Source organism: Labrus bergylta, chromosome 12 (assembly GCF_963930695.1).
Source record: "Labrus bergylta chromosome 12, fLabBer1.1, whole genome shotgun sequence".
Lineage (NCBI taxonomy): Eukaryota > Metazoa > Chordata > Actinopteri > Labriformes > Labridae > Labrus > Labrus bergylta.
The window spans coordinates 4,593,573-4,613,735 of NC_089206.1; the positions used below are offsets into that span (position 1 = coordinate 4,593,573).

The 20,163-nt window shown below is 40.2% G+C and overlaps 1 protein-coding gene across 1 annotated transcript; it reads right to left on the minus strand.

Annotated features, from left to right (window-relative positions):
• Positions 1 to 3,917: 3,917 nt before the first annotated feature.
• Positions 3,918 to 19,074, minus strand: camk1gb (calcium/calmodulin-dependent protein kinase IGb). Its single transcript, XM_020650288.3, has 13 exons — positions 18,796 to 19,074; positions 17,100 to 17,211; positions 10,994 to 11,119; positions 10,784 to 10,858; positions 10,537 to 10,675; positions 9,400 to 9,523; positions 9,129 to 9,204; positions 8,747 to 8,859; positions 8,553 to 8,631; positions 7,150 to 7,237; positions 5,869 to 6,218; positions 5,681 to 5,778; positions 3,918 to 4,891 (listed from the first exon to the last, which is right to left on the minus strand). The coding sequence occupies exons 1-12, from the start codon at positions 18,917 to 18,919 to the stop codon at positions 5,721 to 5,723; spliced, it is 1,464 nt and encodes a 487-aa protein (XP_020505944.2). The 5' UTR covers positions 18,920 to 19,074; the 3' UTR covers positions 3,918 to 4,891; positions 5,681 to 5,720.
• Between the last annotated feature and the right edge of the window lie 1,089 nt (positions 19,075 to 20,163).

Below are 20,163 nucleotides of genomic sequence, written 5' to 3' on the forward strand. Positions count from 1 at the left end.
CTGGAAACCCTCTGGAAACCCACTGTTGACATGATAATCCACACTCACAACTTCTCAGGTTAATGCAGGTTACATGGGTATTTTATCACCTAATTCTAAGATTTTACTGATCTATTGAAAAGCAAGCCATTCATAACATAGTTAACAAGTAACATCCACAAATGTTTGCTGTCCAGCAGCAAGAAATCACTATCCGGTGCTGTTTTCGGTTTACCTGTCTAATATTTTACAAGTCAATTAGGCAATTTACATGTCTGAACAAATCTGATATAAAAAGAATGAAAACAAAGAAACCACTTCAATATGGTGGTTTAATTTATCACCATTATTATGATCAATGGAAGCGTCATGTACGTTTATATCCAGAGAAGAGGGTTTCTTTAAGAAGCATGTACTCGGTTTGCTGAGCTTCTGCGCACAGGTGTCATCAAATACTTGGCTTTGTCCTGGACCCATTCTGTCTCAAGCTCGTCCACATCTTCAGGCTCAACCAAGGTAGATTGTGACTTCAACATCTGCTTCTTCTTCTTCGTCTCCAAGATCAGCCCAGCTGCAGGGGTGTCCTCAACCGTACCCTCCAGCTCCACAAATGGTAGAAGAACGATTTGCACCAGTCTACCAACTGCTCCGAACATCGCCAGAGCAGAGCCGAGCATGAAGATCTGAAGCGTTCTTCTACTGGGCCTCTTGTTCAGCATCTCTTTGGCAAATGGGATGATCTCTCTGATGGTCTCCATGTTTTTCTGTTGAAGTAAAAGGTGCAGTCTTGTCAGATAAATGTGAAGAGTGATGTTGATTTTTGCGTTGAAAAAGAAAATAATATGCAAATACTCACTTTATCGAAGCACAAGCCAAATACTGACTTTCACCCAGCGCTCTGCCCCGTCAGACAACCAAAGAGATGATGTCAGATCCTGCCATTTAAACACAATTGGAGTGAGGTCAACTCCCACAGTATTTTCAAAATGCATATTCATGAGGCAGCTGCAATCACTTTTGGAGATTACAGCTTGTTTGGGTAAAAGGGCAATGGGTTTCCAAGTATTCCCTGAAGTACAAACTTTGCATGCAACATCATGACGTTCTACAGAAGATGCATCAACAAATACAAGCTTTGTCCGATATACTTTAGAATTTGAGCTTAATTCCTATCTACCTATGTGTCTCAAAAAGACCTCCAAACATGCATTGGTCTTGCATGCAGAATGGAGATAAATCAAATCAAATTCTTCACGTTTCTGAACATTGAACAGCTTAAGGGTTGGTTTGTGTTTTCATGGCTTGTCACCATAAACATTGATCTTCACCAGTAGAGCCTGAATGGTGTCCAATCCCAGCCTGTTAAATCACAAAGAATCAATCCCAATTATCGGCTGGAAGACAACGTTTGACTTATTGAAAATCGACAGTTAAGGATAATTAGAAGAAGAGGTTAAGGAGGTTCCCCCCCCCCCCCCCCCCCCCAATCATGCAGTCTTGAGCTGCGCTGGCTCATGTTCAACATCTGACCATAGTGATGACAATAGAGCAGTTTACATGTGTGTGTTTGTGTGAAACTGTCTGCCTTTTGACCTCTTTTCCTCACTTTGGTAGAGGAGGGACTTAAGTCAAAGCAAGTTGTGAAATGTGTCTGACCTTTGTCACAGAGAGAGAACTATGTCATCTTCTCTGAGTGAAAAAGACAACCGGCCGATGCCAAGAGACATCTACATGTCTGTTCAACGTCTGCACACCAGATTATAGACGCTTGTCTACGTCATAGACAAACAAGCTGAAATTTTAGCTATGAGATGGTCATGGCTCGAGGGATTGCAGCGTCAGACAGCCAGATGCTTAGTTGGATGGAATCATTTAAACATTTAAACCTGCTAACTTTGGTGATCCACTGACTTGACTTTCTCTTGTAATCACTTTGCTGATGCTGTCATAATAACTTTAAGATTTTTAATGACATTCCCATCAGCTAATTTGTCATTAGTGCTGATAACCTTATTAGCAAATGTTAGCATGCTTCATATTCTTAACCAAAAAGGTTCAACATGGCTAAAATTCTACCTAATAATGTCAATAGTCAGAAGTCTTTACCCAAAAGTTTAGCTTTCGAAAGAGATGACATTCACATGTTCTTTTACAATGCTAAACTAGCAAGGTTTAGCATGTAGCCTACACATGTCTGCTGACAAAATCAACATAGCGTCCTGTAGTACATTCCTTGGATGTAGTCTTACAATGTGATGTGTAGTGCAACCTAGAATATCGTAGTTATGTATTTATTGACTTATTTATTAATTACTGTGCTTTTCATCTTGCCTGGTCCTTGTGTGTCATTACCCAAAGAGACCACAAGAGGGTGTCAGCGTGCCTGCACTAATCTTTGTCAAGTACTGATTGGTTTGTTGCCTCTGATAAACTCTGTTGTTTGTTTGTAAATGTCTGTATGGTCTGTTTGGACTGTGGAACCGTATCGAAATCTGAGATATATAACGTTTAGTTAGCTAAAAACAAGCTAGTATGTTAACACATTAAAATAAAACGATTGACCTCATTGACTATCATACCCGCTTAGTTTAACATGGTCACTAAAATAAAAAGGTTTAGCTTAGTAAACATTATACCTTTGACATTTGACTTGGTTAGCATGCTAAACTAGCTCATCTTAGCAAGACAAACAACATACCTGCTAAAGTCAGCATGTTAGCATTGTCATTGTAAACATACATACATAAGGTTTTAGCGTAAAATTAGCTAACACTTTTTTTTCTAAAATGTTCATAGGGCATTCAGTTACAAAAAAATACAGAATTGCAAAATATGTTCAAAACACAGAAAATAACTGAAAGTCCTCTCTACTCCTTCTGTGGTTTATCGGTCAACACTTGCACTTTAGCTCCGGGGTGATAAAATGTGGCCGAATTCCTGAACAACCTTTTCCCCCATTTCTCAGTTTTCTGGAGCACAGACGTCCCTCAAACGTTTGTCGGTAATATTGCTATAATTAAACCTTCAATAGTGCCCCTCTTTGAGAAACTCAGTTTGGGTTCCGGGCAGTTATGTTTACCACGGCTGCTGGGAAAAGGTTGGGGCTGTTTTGGAGGCCTTTGCCCCACATTACTGACTTCTGAATGAACAGTCTGTCTCAGTACTGAGCTTCATCATGTCAGCCATGATGTGGTTTAGGAGGGTCTACGGTGTGTGTGTGTCTGCAAACTCTTTCATCAGGACCTCAGGAGGAAAGGGCAAGTATTCAGTGTTGTTTTAATTTAATGTTTCAGAATAAAAATAAAGAAATGACACATAATCCCTGTCAATGATCGCTGACATCGATGGAGATTTCCAGTTTTTGATCCAGATTCATTGATTTGGACAAAAGCTGACCCGTGTTTTGTATATGCTTGTTTACTCGTTTTTCAAAGACCCCCTCCTGGTAATCCTTGCTGTGCAAAGAACAGCTGGGTTAAGTGGTTTGAAGCTGAGGATCAGTTCATTTAGGGTCAGGTAAACAAACATCAGGTAAAGGTGTTGTTTTTTCCTTTTTAATCTTTATTTCATTGTTCGTTTAGCAAGAAATATGAAGGAAATAAGCGACAAAAACATTACAAAATTATTGGTATGCCAGTGGAGTAGTGGTTTGATATGGGGTTAAATATCTGTGGCCCATTTAGTTAATAAAAATGTGCATTTGTAGAAGACATTTAGTGGCATTTATTGTTGGTAGTCTCGTTTGATTTTCAATATTTTATCAAAGTCCAGATTTTCATTATATTTTCAAGTACTCTTCTTTTTCCATAGTGGCCTAAACTTGACTTCATTTTGCAACAAGTTTTTTTTCTATTTACTCCTTGTCTATGTTGTGATAATATACTTCAGGAAAGATCAGGAAGCACATAAAGACCATTAAGATGACAGAAGAACAAGAGCAGATTCTGTACATGCTTTATTCACGAGCACACATATGCACAGTGTGTGTGTGTATATACATCATAAGTAATAAATCAAAATCTGATGAATGCATCAACACAGAGCCACATGCAGCAGAAGAGACATAAAGCAAACTGTACATAATGACAGACACAGTAAGTGGACAACACATCGACGACAGTGAACATAAACGTTTCTATTCTAGCACATTGCTGACACGTCGAGTTGGCAAGTTCTCAATGTGCTTGTGGCATTTACTCTGATAATGATGATGAGTTGGCTTCACATTACGTTTAATTCATGTCTGTACAATTCTTCTTATCTCTCCAAGAAGCAATTTGGTTTATAAAAAATAAATCAATAAAAACATTTATGTGATACAATCAAGAGACGACTTTGCAGGAACACATTATACGAGTATAGCTTATCTGAAGCAGTAAGCATGCAGTTCTTAATGAGTTCATTCTATTGCACTTAACATCATCAGCCAGATAAATGATAATATTTCAAACATGAAAGATTACAGTTATTTGGGAATTAAGCTCTCCACGATCCGAAGCCAGGAATCACGATATAAATCCTTTTTCTTCTACGTTAAAGAAGCGGGCCTGGTGCACCGTGAACGAGCTGGACGTTCAGGTGGAGCCCTGCAGCAGGTGAGACCTTCACTCCACCTTTTTTTTAAAAAGAGACAATACCTTCAATACTGTCTGAACCCTCTGGTCCAACTGAAGCCTACCCGGTGTGTCTGAGTTCAAGTGAGTGTGTGTGTGTGTGGTTTATACATGTGTGTGTGTCTGGAAGCTTCATAGGCACTCTTTCCATAAAATAAAAAATGTCCCACTGACTGAAGTGCACCTCCCAGACCACGTTGGGGTCCATCAGAGGATAAACCACTTCGCTCCATTCTCAGAACCACGGGGACCCGCTGACACAAAACAGCTGCACGCTGAGTCAGCACGGCAACACTGACCTGCAGAGGGCGGAAACACACTGAGCGTTAGACACACACACACGTTTACCTGCAATGAGCTGAAAATGACAGAAAACATGCACACCGAGATCGAGACAGTTTATGATCTCTTATGTTACATCAGGCAGGAACTTCTAGTTTTATCATCCTTATCCTCCTTAAACAGATTGTAAGATGAAAAAAATTAAATCATGCACATTCCTACAAATGTCCAACCTGTTCTTATTCTGAGGTCGCCATGACAACATTTTTTTCTGATTTAAAGCTCCTGTTAGCAACTTTCAATTTGTGTGGATTTTGGCGCCCCCTGTGGTCAAAGCGGTATATACCTCTGAATTAAATGCTGATTTTGTCCTGTGCACATGTCAGTAGTTTTTTTTGACACAAAAAAATGTCATCCTGGTTCATTTAAAAGTCAAATGTATCACTCATCACTCGTCTTTGTTGTGGATTTAAAGCAGTTGCAGTGCAGTTACAGTGCACTTCGAGTGCAGTTCAACCCTAACCCTCTGACACCTTCCCCACAGCAGTGTTTTTTAGACAAAATGTATATATATTTAAATTCTTTCTGTTTCTTCGACTCATCTTTTATGTTAACTACTGCACTTTTTATTGACCTGTTACTATTTTTCTACTTTTAAATTCCAAAGTTTATCACACTATTTCAAACCAAAAATATTAGAGTCTTTCTAGTTTTGTTGACTTGAGCACTTGCTGAATAAATGTGGTATTCAGAAAAAAATGGCTTTCTACCAATCAATCATGTTTCAATGCTTTCCTTGAACTTACCAAGTAAAATGCTTTCCTGCAGGTAAACTTTGTGCAGCTTTCACATGACCGAGCAAACTCCCGTCTGCAGAGTCGTTCCGTTACGCGTTTTCCCGTACCTGCAGGCGGTAAATAAAATCCTGCATCAGTCATGACGTTAGATTAAAAATTCAATTAAAACCAAGTGAGAAAAAAGTTAATGCACGAACCCGTTGAGGTTGGCGGGCTCTGAGTGGTAGACGTGCTTCCCCTGCTCGCCGATAGTTGGGGCGTGGTGCGGGACGACTTGACTCTGAGTGGTCTTCAGCGTGTGGTAATGACTTTTAGGTTCGATGCTGGTCACAGGCAGACACATCTGATTCTTCCCGGGGGGTTTCGCCTTTACCTCCGCCGACCTGGGGTTGAGTCGGTCTGGATCGGGATGTTTGCGGTTCCTCACAGGAGACGACACGTCGACCACCTTGATGTCGGGGATGCTGGCCTGCCTCAGGACGAGCTCGGAGTGAGCCAGCTGCAGCTTCTTCATGTGGTTGATGGCAACGGTGGCGTTAAAGGCTTGCTGTGGAGAGAACACAGAAAATAACGTTCAAGAGGTTTCTGTCACCTGTACAAGGAGCATGGAAGTAATTTACTATTCCTGATAACGGCAACATGTTTACAAACTCTGCACACTCATGTTCATGAATATAACACTTTTACTTTGTCAGGATCCTCGATTAACCAGAAACAAGATCCCAGTAAAACACAAATAATGTCACTCCCTTACTGTATCACCATGTGGAGCTGAAATATTCTGGATTATGTTAATTTGTATATTCTTTGCAGTTCTTACATTGCATTAACAAACAAAGTCATTTCATAAAAAAATGATATTTGAACTATACAGGCCTCACTTATGCAAAGTCCACATGTTTGAAAAAGTTCTCAAGTGAATGCTTTAAACATTGTGTAAACACGTGCCAGATAAATACTCAAATGAACTTTAATAAGGGACATCAAAGGATCATAAGATGGTACAGAAAATGTTCAAACTTGTGAATAAAAATGTATCAGAAAGCAGGGAAAGAGATGTAAGGCGCTACAAATTCTGAAAACGTTCTCTTCTCTAAAGAGGGGACATGACAGAAAAAGTTAGAGAACCACTGCTATTACCTGTTTTTATTAAATATATGAATAAAGGAGTACATAAAAATGGATCTGAGAACCACACAGATGCACGTTATTTTCTTGAATTGATCATTCATCAAGATTTACTCGAAAACCATTTTCTGTTCAGGTCAATTTGACTGCTTGTAAATGGAGTGTGCTTCATTTCCCTGACAGTAACATCCCTCCATCAGAGCTCAGCAGGCCTTGATTACACAACGATATCTTATTAAAGCGTCCTAAATCAGGAAGGATTCAGGTACGCACCAGATCAATCTACTATAAACTGCCGGTTCCTTAATGGGATAACGGCGTCAGAAGCCGAGACGTCAGAGGGCACTGACCTTCCACTTGGACTTGGCGAAGTTCTTTTGGATCTGAACGCTGACAGAATAGTAGATGTCCTGGCTCCGCGCCGTCTTTCCAATAATCCTGGAAAAGAGATGACGACACGGAACAGGTTACATGACTTTCCAGGTATCCGTTAATCCCGCCCTGAACCCCAAACTGCTCTCCCTTCATAGTGAATTCTTTGTGAATTAATGCACGAGTTTGTAATAAAATGTTAAAGATAAATGATAAATGGACTTGAGCTTGAGTTTAACTATTCCCATCCATACACATTCATACACCGCAGACGAAGCAGTGGGAGCAACTTGGGGTTAAGTGTCTTGTCCAAGGACACATCAGACATTTTGCTCTAGGAGCTGAGGGATCGAATCCCCGACCTTCAGATTGAGAGACGACCGACTCCACCGAGTCAAAAAAGTGTGAACTGATATTGATCCACTGTTCTTTGTTTTAGGGGAGCTACGAATGCTATTTGGGAAAAGAGCTGCAATCAACCATTTAGACAACTTTTATCTAGACAAATCAGGGCAACTGGTTTGAAGCAGCTTGTAGATAAATATATTGAAACATAGAGACAAACAGAACTCAAATAAACGACATAAAACAACTCAAAATTTGATCTCACATCAATACAGATAAGAGATATGTGTACATTAAAACCTATGCAACATAAAGGAACCAGTCTTAATGATATAGAAAAAACCTCCCATAATGTATATATGATGGGAGTATATATGCATGTAAATATATAACATCATCACTCAAGTTTTACTTAGCATTTGCAAAATGTCTTGATCTGGCAAGTGATTCTCTTTTTCTTTTCCCCCCGCTTAGTTTGATACAATTCTTAGTTTTACCTTTCCTGGTTTACGGTTAGATGAAACCTGTTCGGTTACAAATGTTCGCTGATATGTTGAGTAACTGACTCTTTTATAAAGATCGGGGTGGGATGGGGGAGGGCAGGAACCGGTTTGATGGTTGATGGAGGCGGGAAGGGTCTTGCTTTTTTATTTTCATTTTTTGTTAGTTTTTGTTTCGTTTTGTTTCTTTCGTTTGTTTTTACTGTGTTTTGTTTTGTCCTGGCTTTATGGAGAGGTGATTTCTTCTTTCTTGCTTGTGTTTTTGTTTGTCTATTGGGTGTTACTATAATAAAAATAAATAAATAATAATTACATTATAATCCCATAATCAAATCTTCTGGATTAATATGATAATTTGAAGACGTGCTATGAAGTAGCCGACGGACATTTTTGGTGAAACTGTATCAACAACTCATAAACTTTTATTATCAGTAGCACCTTTTTTGCAATGCATTATGTCCTCCTTTAACTAAATAAGACAGCACAATATCTGCATTTAATCCTCCTCTGATAAATAATGGATTACTGACACTCACCATGGATGCCTGAGCGCCTGTTCAGTGGAGTATCGCATGCTGGGATTCTTCTGCATCATGTTACGGATGAAATCTTTTGCTGATGAGAGATTAAAAAACAAGATTCACATTAGTTTTAGGACTCTTGATCCAGAAATTTAAAAAAAAAGCTGCAGCAGATCAAAATAAAGTCTGTGCTCGAGTGCTGTAATCACCAGAGTCAGAGATGTTGTCCCAGAACGGTGCGTCAAACTCGTACTGCGCCTTCATGATCTTGGAGAACAGTCTTGTTTCACTTTCTTCATAAAAAGGAGGATATCCACAGAGTCTGAAATGTAATGTTTAAAAAAGGAGTGTCAAAGCAATCTTTAAGGTGCATGCTCATGTGGAATTATCTGCGGTATCACAGATTCCCACTAGGGGGTGCTGTGAACAGCGTCTGTATATCTAGGTAACTGTGTCAAGCTGAACATGACCAGACGTGACCTTTAATCCTAAAATCCTGCTGCTAAATAAAGACAAACCCTGAACCTGATTTACCAACTTAAGAGTGTAACCTTGTGTGAAAATATCTGTCTTGTGTGTTTTTACACTTACAGGATGTATGTGATGACGCCAATAGACCAGCAGTCCACTGCCTTGCTGTAGGGTTTCTGTGCCAAAACTTCAGGGGCTGAAAAACAGAAACAGTGAGTTTAAATGATGCCTGTATGCAGAGAGAGACGCGACAACATAACATTATAAATATTACATAAAGTCTCTGCTGTCTCAAAGTTACACCCCGCCGTGTCTTATACTGCCTCTCCTCAGTAAGAGTTTATTTATAATTCATGACGCAGACAGACAGGCAGACAGATAACCTCCTTACCTACATAACCCGGGGTGCCACAAGCTGTCGACATGATGTCATTGTCCACCATCTTTGAGAGGCCGAAGTCACTGATCATGATCTTGGAGTGTTCCTCTTGGCTGAAGTACAAAATGTTCTCAGGCTGCACGGAAGCAAAGAAAGAGACACGAGAGATGTTCAAAAAGTGATTTTTTTTCTCCTGTTGTGATGATACAGATACTGTTAAAGGGCCATATATGAAAATGTATTGTTGTTCCATTTAAACAGTCTTAAAGTGATATAATATTATCAAAGTACCAGATATACTAAGAAGTTTTAACTTTCAGACACAGTTTATTTTATTGTATATTTTAACACTTCTTTTCAGGAGTAAAATGAGATTAATATCACCACTCTCTTGAAGCTAAAGCATGCAGCTAGCTTAGCTTAGCCTAGCTTAGCATAAAGAATGTAAACCGGGTCAAACTATAAATACTATAAATCAAGACCCCATCATTATTACTAATCCAGCAGGCTAAGCCCCTGTTAAACCAAAACCGCCCCCCTCCCTTTCTTTTTGTTTTCTGAAATGCTGTATGAAGAAGTGAGCTTTAGAGATGGTGGTTAGCAGATTATTTTTTTCTTTTGGACGGAGTAAGGCTAGCTGTTAGCACATCTTCATGTCCGGATGTTTTAGCTTAACTGACTGCTTGCTAATGGCGCTAAACTAAGATGCTGCTAACTACGATAATGAATGTAGACTACAGATTAAAAAATGTGTTGCTCTTCTCATCTAACTTTCAGCAGAGTCCTTAAGTGTTTGACATTTTCTGAAGTAATAAATGTAGAAGATTTCATTCTGCCATTTTTACAGTTTTGAAATATCTTTTATGTTAATACCTGGTTTTGATAGAGGATTGCAATAGGTGGATTCAGAGGCTTTTTTAATTACTTTTTATTTGGCTACTTACAAAGCAGCAAGGGCATGGAAGCATACATGTCAGATATAAAAAGTGATCACTTTATTTAAATGAGAAAAAGGGACTATTGCGTTGAATTAAAAAAATCCTATCATGTTGTTTTATCCCAATAAATAAACGTATTTTTGGAACGCCGTCTTTGTACCAAGGCCTGTGTAGATTTTAAAATCTGTGTCTTATATTCTCTGATTCCCACCTTGAGGTCACGGTGCACGATGCCGTTCTGGTGCAGGTAGCTGACGGCCTGCAGCACCTGCTGGATCACACTGCTGGCGTCTTTCTCCGAGTACATCCCCCGGTCCAGAATACGTTCAAAGAGCTCGCCGCCTGAAACACTGTGACAAAAAAAAAAAGACACCACAACTGTCTAAACATGCTCTTTAACCCAACTGTTATTATCTTAACTGTGTTATTTAAAAGTAACATTAAAGTGATAGACTCACAGCTGCATGACGAGGTAGTAGTGTGTCCGACTTTCATAGAAGTCCTCCATGCCCACCACATTGTCGTGTTGGATTCTGTTTCAGTAAACAACAAGGCGCTTTCATTATTACATTGTTTTTAATTTCAACAACAGCCAGAACCTGACAAGCTAATTGTTGTGATTCCTTCCCACAGAAATGAGAGCTGAAGCCTCGTAAAGGTGCAATCACCTTCTCAGCACGGTGATCTCGTTCTCCAGGTTGAGGTCCCTCTTCTGTTTCTTCTTCACACACTTCATGGCGAACATCTTCCCCGTCTTCTTCTCCTTCACCATGTACACCTCAGAGAACGCCCCCCTGTTCATTAACACACAAACACAGCACAAATTAGTTATTGATAATGCAGCAGGATGATTACTTTTAGAACATCAGAGAGCAATTACAAATGTTGCTCGATTACCTGAAATGAGGAATCTTTCTTATTTTAATCTGGGAATTGTTAATGACATAAAGGGACCTTCACAGCACAGAGTGAAGCTCTTTAACACGTTATGTTTTCCATTTTATCTCAACACTTCTTAATAACATTTCTCTATTTCTTATATTACATTGTTCTCCAGTGGGGATAATCTATTTGTAGATCTTCAAATAAACAGAGGCCTGTATTATTGAGAGTGAGGTAGTGAGCCACTTTCATAAATGCACTGATTCCCCTTCACACTGACAGTCTTAACAATGGAATATATGAAAGTAATGAAGTGTGAGGATCTGTTGCTTTCCTTGAGGTGGTGAGATGCGAGATGAGCAAAGAGATAAGAGGCACACTGCTTCGTCCACAGGAGACGCCAAAAACATCTTGAACTGAGAGTTCCTCACAGGAGCTTTAAAGCAGAGATTTTGGGGCGCCGGATAGCCGAGCAGTTATATTGCACGCCGTGTTCAGAGGCTATGGTCCACTGGGTTCCACTCTGACCCTCTACAGTTCCTTTTTCCTACTCTATCTGCTCTCCACTCTTTTCAAAATTGCATTAAAAAGGCCCCAAAATAATCTTAACCAAAATGAATACTGAGAGTGGACAGGTGATATTTGGCATTTGGTCTTAAAAAAAGAGAGACAATTTTAATGGAATAAAGCCGCTGTGCACAGAAGCGGTTGTAGCGTCTGTTGGGGGCCCTATAGTGAAAAATTCATTTGGGGCCCGTCCAACCAGTATTCATCATCATTATGTCTGCCAGTGTCCCGTGCGTGTACCCCTCTTTCTCTTTCCCCCCCTAGCAGACAGGTCATTATTTATTCCCTTTCTGTGACTTCCATTGACACATTTTGGTTTTCACAGGATTATTACATTCAACGCTTAGCAGGGCAACGAGAGTGAGTGATGTCAAATGGGGGGCCCCCTTTGGGAGGTTTCCAACTGTCATTCCAAAATCTGCACATTTTGAGCAAAGTTGTTCAGCCCTGATGGGGCCCCCCTACTGGTCTGGGGTCCCAAGCAGTTGCCTGCCTTGCCGATTGACAAGCAGCGCCTCTCTGCCTGTGCACATCAAAAAGAAAATTCCTTTCAGTATTTTCTGAAAGGATACCTCCAATGACTTTAATACATCTCCTCATGATTAATTATTGCTGAAATTATTAACTCGTCAGGTTTTTTTTTCCATTAACAACTTGGGGGCACACAGATTTGGAAACAGCCTCCACTTATTGGAACGCCCCGGAGTCAAAATGAACAAACAGGAAAAAACAAAAATATCAAGGGGTTCAATTAGGATCCGTTTAAGATCTCTGTGGCTTAACCCTTTACATGTCCACAGTTTATGATTCAGCCTCTGCTGCTCCGTGTCCCTGCTATCTTCAGCGCTGTCTGGGAATAGTTGTTCCTCTAGGGTGGATTAGGCTTCTTTATCCCTGACGCAACGGAAAGAACAGCGGGGCTGAGGGCTGTATGGGCGCAAAGGTCGCGAACTGAGCATGTGCAGAAGGGATTTAATAAGCTGCTTCCTACGGTCCAGGTCGCCAGGCAGACAGGGTCAAGGTCTGCAGGCAGACATGGGTCACCACCGCCCTGTCCTTTGTCTTAAAGGTCATGACACTGACCCTGAAGGATGAAGGAGTGTGCTCTCGTGGATGACACACACTTGCTGCAGGATGTTTTTGAACGTATCAACTTCTTCATTTAGAAGGAAACACTGCAAAACCTGCCTAATGCTCGATGAAGGAGGCAGGCAGGAACAATCTGCCCCCCACAGCATCATCGCAGCCCTTCACATCCCATCGCTCTGCTGATTTCTCCTTGGTTACCAGAGCTCATTTCCTTTCTGACAAATCTCCTCCTCCTTATTGGAACCCCTCCAGAGAAATCTTCAATCAAGTCCCGAACGTGAAGCAGCATCACTTTTACATAACCACAGAAAAAAAGGGCTAATCACAAATCACTGACGCACTGACTTTGAGTGTGTAAATTTGCAAACTGAGATTAAGAAAAAAAAATGAAATTGCCGAGTGATTTTGAAGCATTCTGGGAGTAACACTGACACCTGAAGAGCCTGATTGCCTGGAAACCATTAGGATGTTTGTCTGCACTGAGATGAGGCCCCAACGGGGGAGGAAAGCTTTATTGGTTGTTCCGTGCAATCTCCTCTCCCTTTTGGATTGTCATCCTTTTATTGAAGGACAAAAACCTCTGAAGTGGAGAAGAATGTAAAACAGCTCTGTTTGACACCCTCGAAGGCAATTACCATCAATCAAAAAGACTCCGACGCAGACTCTCGTCTTCAATTTTATTACCAACTGAGCAGCATCATTGTGTCTTGGAATTGATTTTAAAGTATTTAGAAAGCTGTTTAACTTCTATTATCTTTACTTTTCTCTTATTGCAGGTAATATAAATATTGTTTCTGTTTTTATGGGTGATGTAGTCTTATCCACTAAAAACGCTGCACTGCAAAAACTCCAATCTGAGCAAGTGAATTAGTCAAATAAATCTCATTAGAGTTTTTATAAGACACATTCATCCTGATGTCAACTCATAAAAAGCAACAAATAAAGAATGAATTGCTTGTAATAAGATAAAAATATCTGAGGGGCAAATGGGGCCAGTAAATGTTCACCTTATGAGGTGTTTGTCTTAAATGAGATGAACTATTTAAAGTAAATAAGCTATATAATATATTATAGGTTTCCAAGAAGCCGTATTATTTGCATGTTGAATTAAGAGGAGCATTTCTGGGTTTGTCAGGTGAATGTGGTTCATAATGAGTGTAATGAATTCATTCTGATGAGAAAATTTGTCATGAGTTTTTACAGTGTGTAGCCTTATTATTGAAGCAGGCTTAATAGCCTTTTGAGTATTATGGCATAGCAGCTTTACTGTTCATGTTTTTGTCGGTGTTGTAGCCTTGAGTCTGAATGTTCTGTTGATCTGTTTGTTTGGCAGATGTGCACTAATGCATCTGCTCGAGGTTTCTGTTTGTAAAAAGGACTTTTTTTCATCGCCACGGTTGCTAAATGTTGCTTAAAGCTCACTTCAATCAATGCAAGGTGGTTTGTATGATGCACATTCGACTTAATGGTGAAATCGGGTTTCTAGTGGTGTCCATACTTTAAATTAATTTAACTGAAATTTTAATAAAAATGGCTTGGGGTAGTACTTCTACATGTCTTCATTCTGTTTTCCACGGAGCTCCTGGAATTGTTTTCCTGGAAGTGTTTGAGGAAATCAAAGTTAATTGCTGGAAACTAATTGGGCCCGGTGCTGTACTCTGGGGTGCCCCGTATCCGTCGCAGCCCAATCACGGCTCATGATTGCTCTCAGCGGCCTCCTCAGCCCCGCAGCACGGATCCGTCCGCTGTGTTGTTCCAAAAACAACAAAGACGTCACACTGGCTCCCTCCGCTTGCACCTTTATTTACTGTTGGCCTCTGATCCGCTGTCCTCCAGCCGCTCACTAAGCACACCGTGAGCACAAGACCACCTGCTGATGCTGAGCGCTGACCTCACAGGAATTAGTCCGGCGTGAGAGAGTGCTGACTGAGTGTGTGCACAGTACACACCAGCACGCAGTAGAAACACCATCTTATATGTTTTGTGATTATTATTCAAAACCCCTGAAACTGAAATACGATTATAAAAAGTTCAGATTTACTGGAAATTAAAGAGTTTGCTTATTTTCTAAAGCCAAAAGTCATGTGATTAAATGTTCTATTTTGTGCAGTTAACAGTGAAAGATAAGTCTTTACTTTCATTATAATGCTATACAAAAGAAAGTACGACTACAAGAGTATTTGACTTTCTTCTTTTTTGGTCAGGTGGGAATGTCAGGTGTTTTTGGGTCCTGGGTGAACAGGAAATGGAGGCATAGGTGGTGGGAACATATGGACGTTACCGTAAAGTAATGTAGCATTACATAAACGAACAACAACAAACATTTATAATCACGAGAAATAAGAATTCATCATTAGGGGCGGCAGTAGCTCAGTCTGTAGGAACCGGAGGGTTGCAGGTTTAAGTCCTGATGCGGACGATAAAATGGAAGTTGGTCTGGTAGCTGGAGAGGTGCCAGGCCGACTCCCGAGTACTGCTCTGGACTGGTGTCCCTGTATAGCAGTGTGTAGCAGCCCCACTCTGACATCTCTCCACTAACGCATGTCCACAGGTTTGTGTATGTGTGTAATTCGGGTCTATGTGTTTGAGAAGCATGCCTCTCAATAACAGAGTGTAAACCTGAATTTCCCTCAGGGATTAATAAAGTATGTAAAATAAATAATCATCACCATCACAGCTTGTCTGCTTCATATGCTACAATAAGTGGGAACTCCAGCCATTTCATTTCTGACTTTTGTTTATTTTTCCATACACCTCTGCAAGTGACTAAAAGCTCTGTATTTTTGCAAATTATTTCCAAACCCAGTCTCGTCTTATATAACTCATACACTATAACTTTCGTTGTTTGTACTTCTTGTTTGTTTATTTATGTCTTAGTGTCTATTTGTCATTTCACCAATAAATAAAAACCAAAGACAACGAGTTTTTGATTATGCTTTAAAATCACAATATTAATAAATTACTCCAACGAGTTTTGAAAACTTCTATCATCCATTTAGGATTCATTTCAACATTTAAACTGACAGTGAACCACAGCATTAAAGGTATAAGAGGGTTTGCAGTTTAAAAACATTCACTCATCAACAAAAATCAAACTCAGGAATAGAAAGGTACATGAAGAAGAAAACACTCAACCCCCAACTCTATTCTGCGGAAGCCCGAAGTGGACATGCATCAATTCAGTTTAATAATCTCAGTTTTCCCAGTTGTTCTCTTAAGATCTCAACTTGTTTATCTCGTTATCTCAGGAGAACAACTCTGGTTTTAACTTGATAGTGAGCACATTTCAGCCGTTTTTCTCAAGATCTCGTTAAATTAACGTGTCATCATGAAAAAAAACCAAGGAGAATCATGGGAAATCCAGCATTATTTTCCCGCAATAACCAGATAAAGAAGAAGAGAGCTCCAAAAAAACAACCTAAAATGTACTCAGAATTACAAGAAAACTGAGTAAAATAAAATGTCTGGAAATATTACAGCTTAGGGCTTCCGTACTATCCCAAATCTATTCGCAGCTCTTAATTTTCATGTTCTTTCAATTTGTTTAAATTCTTTATTTAACCTTTGTTTTGGCGGGTTATCTTATTGTGACGCTGGATCTGGTTCTCAAAAAAATACCAGGTCAGCCTGAACCTTTGTGATTTTTAGTGATCCACTCCGATGAAAGAAAAAACAGCGTTCTTTATTTCTTTTCTTTGTGAATGATCTGCTAAACTGAGTTCGCCTGGGAACCGTCAGGACACAGCCAGACTGAGTAACCCTCTGACAGCCAGAGAGCGTCTTGTTGTCTAAGATTTGAATAAAGTCGGCCTCCACATGTCAATCCAATCAAAGAGATAATCTGTCCTAGGACTCAAACAGCACATGGGGGGGGGGGGGGGGGGGGGGGACACACGGCTGTAAAGCCATGAGCACGACAAGTAACGATAAAAACTTGACCGTGGTTGCCCTCAATAAAAAAACAAAAACATCATGCAGTGCAGAATATCCCAGGAGGCAACAGGAGATAGAGGAAGACATCCTCCAAAATTAAAAAAAAAAAAAACTGCACAGGAAATCAAAACAAGTCAAAATGTCACTATTTCAGAATGAATCAAGTTTTTTTTCTGGTTTTTAACAGCTTTCACTTCCCCTTTTATTCCCATGCTTTCTTCTGCCTCTGTTTTGACTATGTGACGTGTATCAAACTGCCTATTTCTGCCTTTAAGTGTTAAATAAAAGGTGAATTGTACTTACGTTCCCAGCTCATCCATGACCTCAAAAACATCCTGGATGTTCTCCGTGTCCTTCTTCCACACGTTATCGGCCTCTTGACGCCCCATGACTGCAGACGTTTTAAATTGGATTTCTTGCAAGAACAAAAAAAGGGGAAAAGAGAAGAATCAAAGTAAGTGTTTGTGTCTCCCTTCATGTGAGTTACTCCTCCGTCTATCCTGCGAGCTTAATGTCCATCATTCACATTAAGTCCTCTTGGATTATGGAGGAGGAGGAGGAGTGAGAAAACAGATGTGAAGGTTTGTCGTCTGCAGGAGGACGAGCAGATGACACAGACGTGAGTCTTTATCTGGCTGTCAAAAGGTTTAGCTCATTAATCCATGCTGTATGTAGTACACAGGTAGATTTACCTGCCCACACTCTCTCTAGTGATACTGTATGACCCTGCAGTGAGGAACAAAGTTGGCCAATAATCTGTCGGATAAAAAGGAAACCTTAATTTTCTCTGTGCACAAATAATTAAAACAGCTCCCTAAACAACAACACCTCACTGATCATCTGATATTGAATAGATATCGATATAAACTGATATCTAACTCTTATTTTTCTTACCTATAAAGCATCTAGAGGGATTAGAAAGTCAGGATCAGTCAAACTGAAGGCTCTCAGGGGGATTAGGAGCACTGTAAATGAGCATATAACCCAGTTTCTGTCCTGCCCTCTTTTCCCTTACATAACGGATTAGAAAACTCTTGATCTGGAGACCTGCATGACCTTGTCTCTGGGTAAAAAGTGCCAGAGAATGACCTCCAACAAACAACTTTAGGTGCAAAAAAAAAATAAAGTTACCTTTTGAACACACCATGCATGTACATAAACGTGCATTTTCATTTTAAATTAAATGTTGCAACACATGCAGACCTGCTTTGATTCAAAACATGTCTTATGACACACCGACTTCCCATGCATGCATTCTTTTTTTCTTTTTTTCACTGCAGCATTGTCTCTGTATTTAGCAGGATATGCATTCTAAAAAACTCCCCCTCTGATGGTTAAAACACGTCCAAATCCAAAAACCAGCAATGCAAAACTCCTGTGCACAGTCCAGACCTGCAGCAGTCATTTACAAAATCCTCACTCTGCAGGTTCTGTAGCCCTACACCTGCTGGTTTACAGTCCAGTCACTCGTTCTGCTGTGACGCAGACACACTCATCAATACTAGGACAATAATACTGCTGATATGGGAGTAGAGATAAGGGCTGATCTGACAGTAATAACTGATGGTGGATTCTGCCACCAGCGGCACCGATTTGGCTGCAGCATCAGCTGAAAGATCACTCTGCGGCAAAACACGAGTGACTGATCAGATCTCCACATGAATCTTACACCAGGCACGCAGTTTCTTTTTTTTTTCCAAACTGGATCAGCGAGGCTGTCAATTTCATTCGAACCTTTATTGACGGCTCGGAAATCATATAAAACGTAGGAATCCCCCTTTTTATAAATGTCAAGATACACAGAATGCACAATTGGAACATTTAACTAGTAGAGACAAAACTCTGTAGAAATAATCGCACACAACAAATACTTGCACATGTGAATCCTCAAATCGACTCTAACAAAACATAGTCCCCAAACTGCAGCACAAATATTTAACCGATGTGGTTTTGGCTCATCCAGGTTCAAGGAATTGATCAGAGCGTGTGTGAGACTCACCTGGAGACTGTGCGCACCAGCAGCTCTGCTCTGACTCTCCTGTTAGCAGCTCGTTGAGGACTGGACGGATTACTTCGTCTGGGACTTCACAAATACCTGTTGTCAAGTCACAGATTACATCCATGGAGAAAGAGTGGGAGAGCGAGAGAGAGAGAGAGAGAGAGCAGGGAGGGGAGGGGCTGAGAGTCTCTCAGGTGCTCGGTGAGACGTGTTAAAGACGCAGACTTCAGATCAGCTGCTGCAGCATCTTTTTCTACACAGCTACTGCAGGTTTGCATGGACAACGACTCAAACGGAGTGAAAATCAGGAGTGGTATCTTTCCAAACCAGCAAAATAATGTATCGAAAACAAATGGATCCACACGCACACGCATGCGCATGTCCACACAGGCTTTTCCACATTAATAGAAGAGGACTTCATTTTGTAATGCAGGCTCCTTTTCTAATGAAGAGAAAGTTAGGGGAGGGAATTTTCTTTGTATTTTGCATTAAGAAAATAAAGTAAATATGGTAAGAATAAAGTCAAATATGTAAGTTTCCCAAGGTGCGGGTCGAGACCTCCTGGGGGTTCGCAAGCCCCTGAGAGGGGGGTCATAAAATGCCTTCCAAAAAACCCCCCCCAAAAAACAACAAATATAAATTCTGCTAAAAACTTTACTTTATGGTTTTGAGTAGTATACGGTATATGTTGTATTCTTTTGTGTTGTTCTTCGATGGGACAGGGGTCCCAAGTCTCTGGCACCGTTATTGTGGGAGTCACGAGCTGAAAAGTTTGGGAACCCCTGAACTGAGCTGTGAGAGTACATTTAAACAAAGAAAAGGAAAAAATAATAATGAGTCTTTTACTTGCTATAAAATATTCAGATTTGACTCCGAAGATTAAATCTAAATTAACTTGTAGTGTGCATAATAAACAAATGTCTCGATATTCATGGAATATTTATACTTTATGTCTCTTAAAGTAGAGCTCATGTTGCATTTTTTACACTGAAAAACAGAGAGAAATACATTCTGCCCAAGTGAAAGTTCCTACATTGTGACCTGGATTATCAGTATCAGATACATAATACACGGCCTGTCTGAGTAAGTACTGTGCACGCCTGAAGATGCTGACCAACAAGGTCAGTCAGTTATTTGCTTTTTAGACAACATATGCGATGACTTTTTATTTCCTCAAGACTCTAAAGACACTCCTATAAACAGCACATAAACATATTGTTAAAACAACAATTAATAGGTGTGAGAAAGGTGTTTTGTATTATTTTGTTCTGCAGCCTGCAGCTTTAGTCTCTAGGTGTGCAGCAGCACACACTGTGGTGTTAAGAGGCAACCTTTAACAGGCTTATGTATTAATCTGCGGTCAGGTGC

What these genes read in the sequence shown, in the direction of transcription:
- camk1gb (XM_020650288.3), bottom strand. Translation starts at nt 18,919, where the DNA reads ATGGATGTAATCTGTGACTTGACAACAGGTATTTGTGAAGTCCCAGAC. An exon ending in CTGGTGCGCACAGTCTCCAG is followed by an intron (nt 17,212 to 18,795) that starts GTGAGTCTCACA and finishes TGTTCTTGCAAG; the next exon opens with AAATCCAATTTAAAACGTCT. An exon ending in GGACAACATCTCTGACTCTG is followed by an intron (nt 8,632 to 8,746) that starts GTGATTACAGCA and finishes ATCTCTCATCAG; the next exon opens with CAAAAGATTTCATCCGTAAC.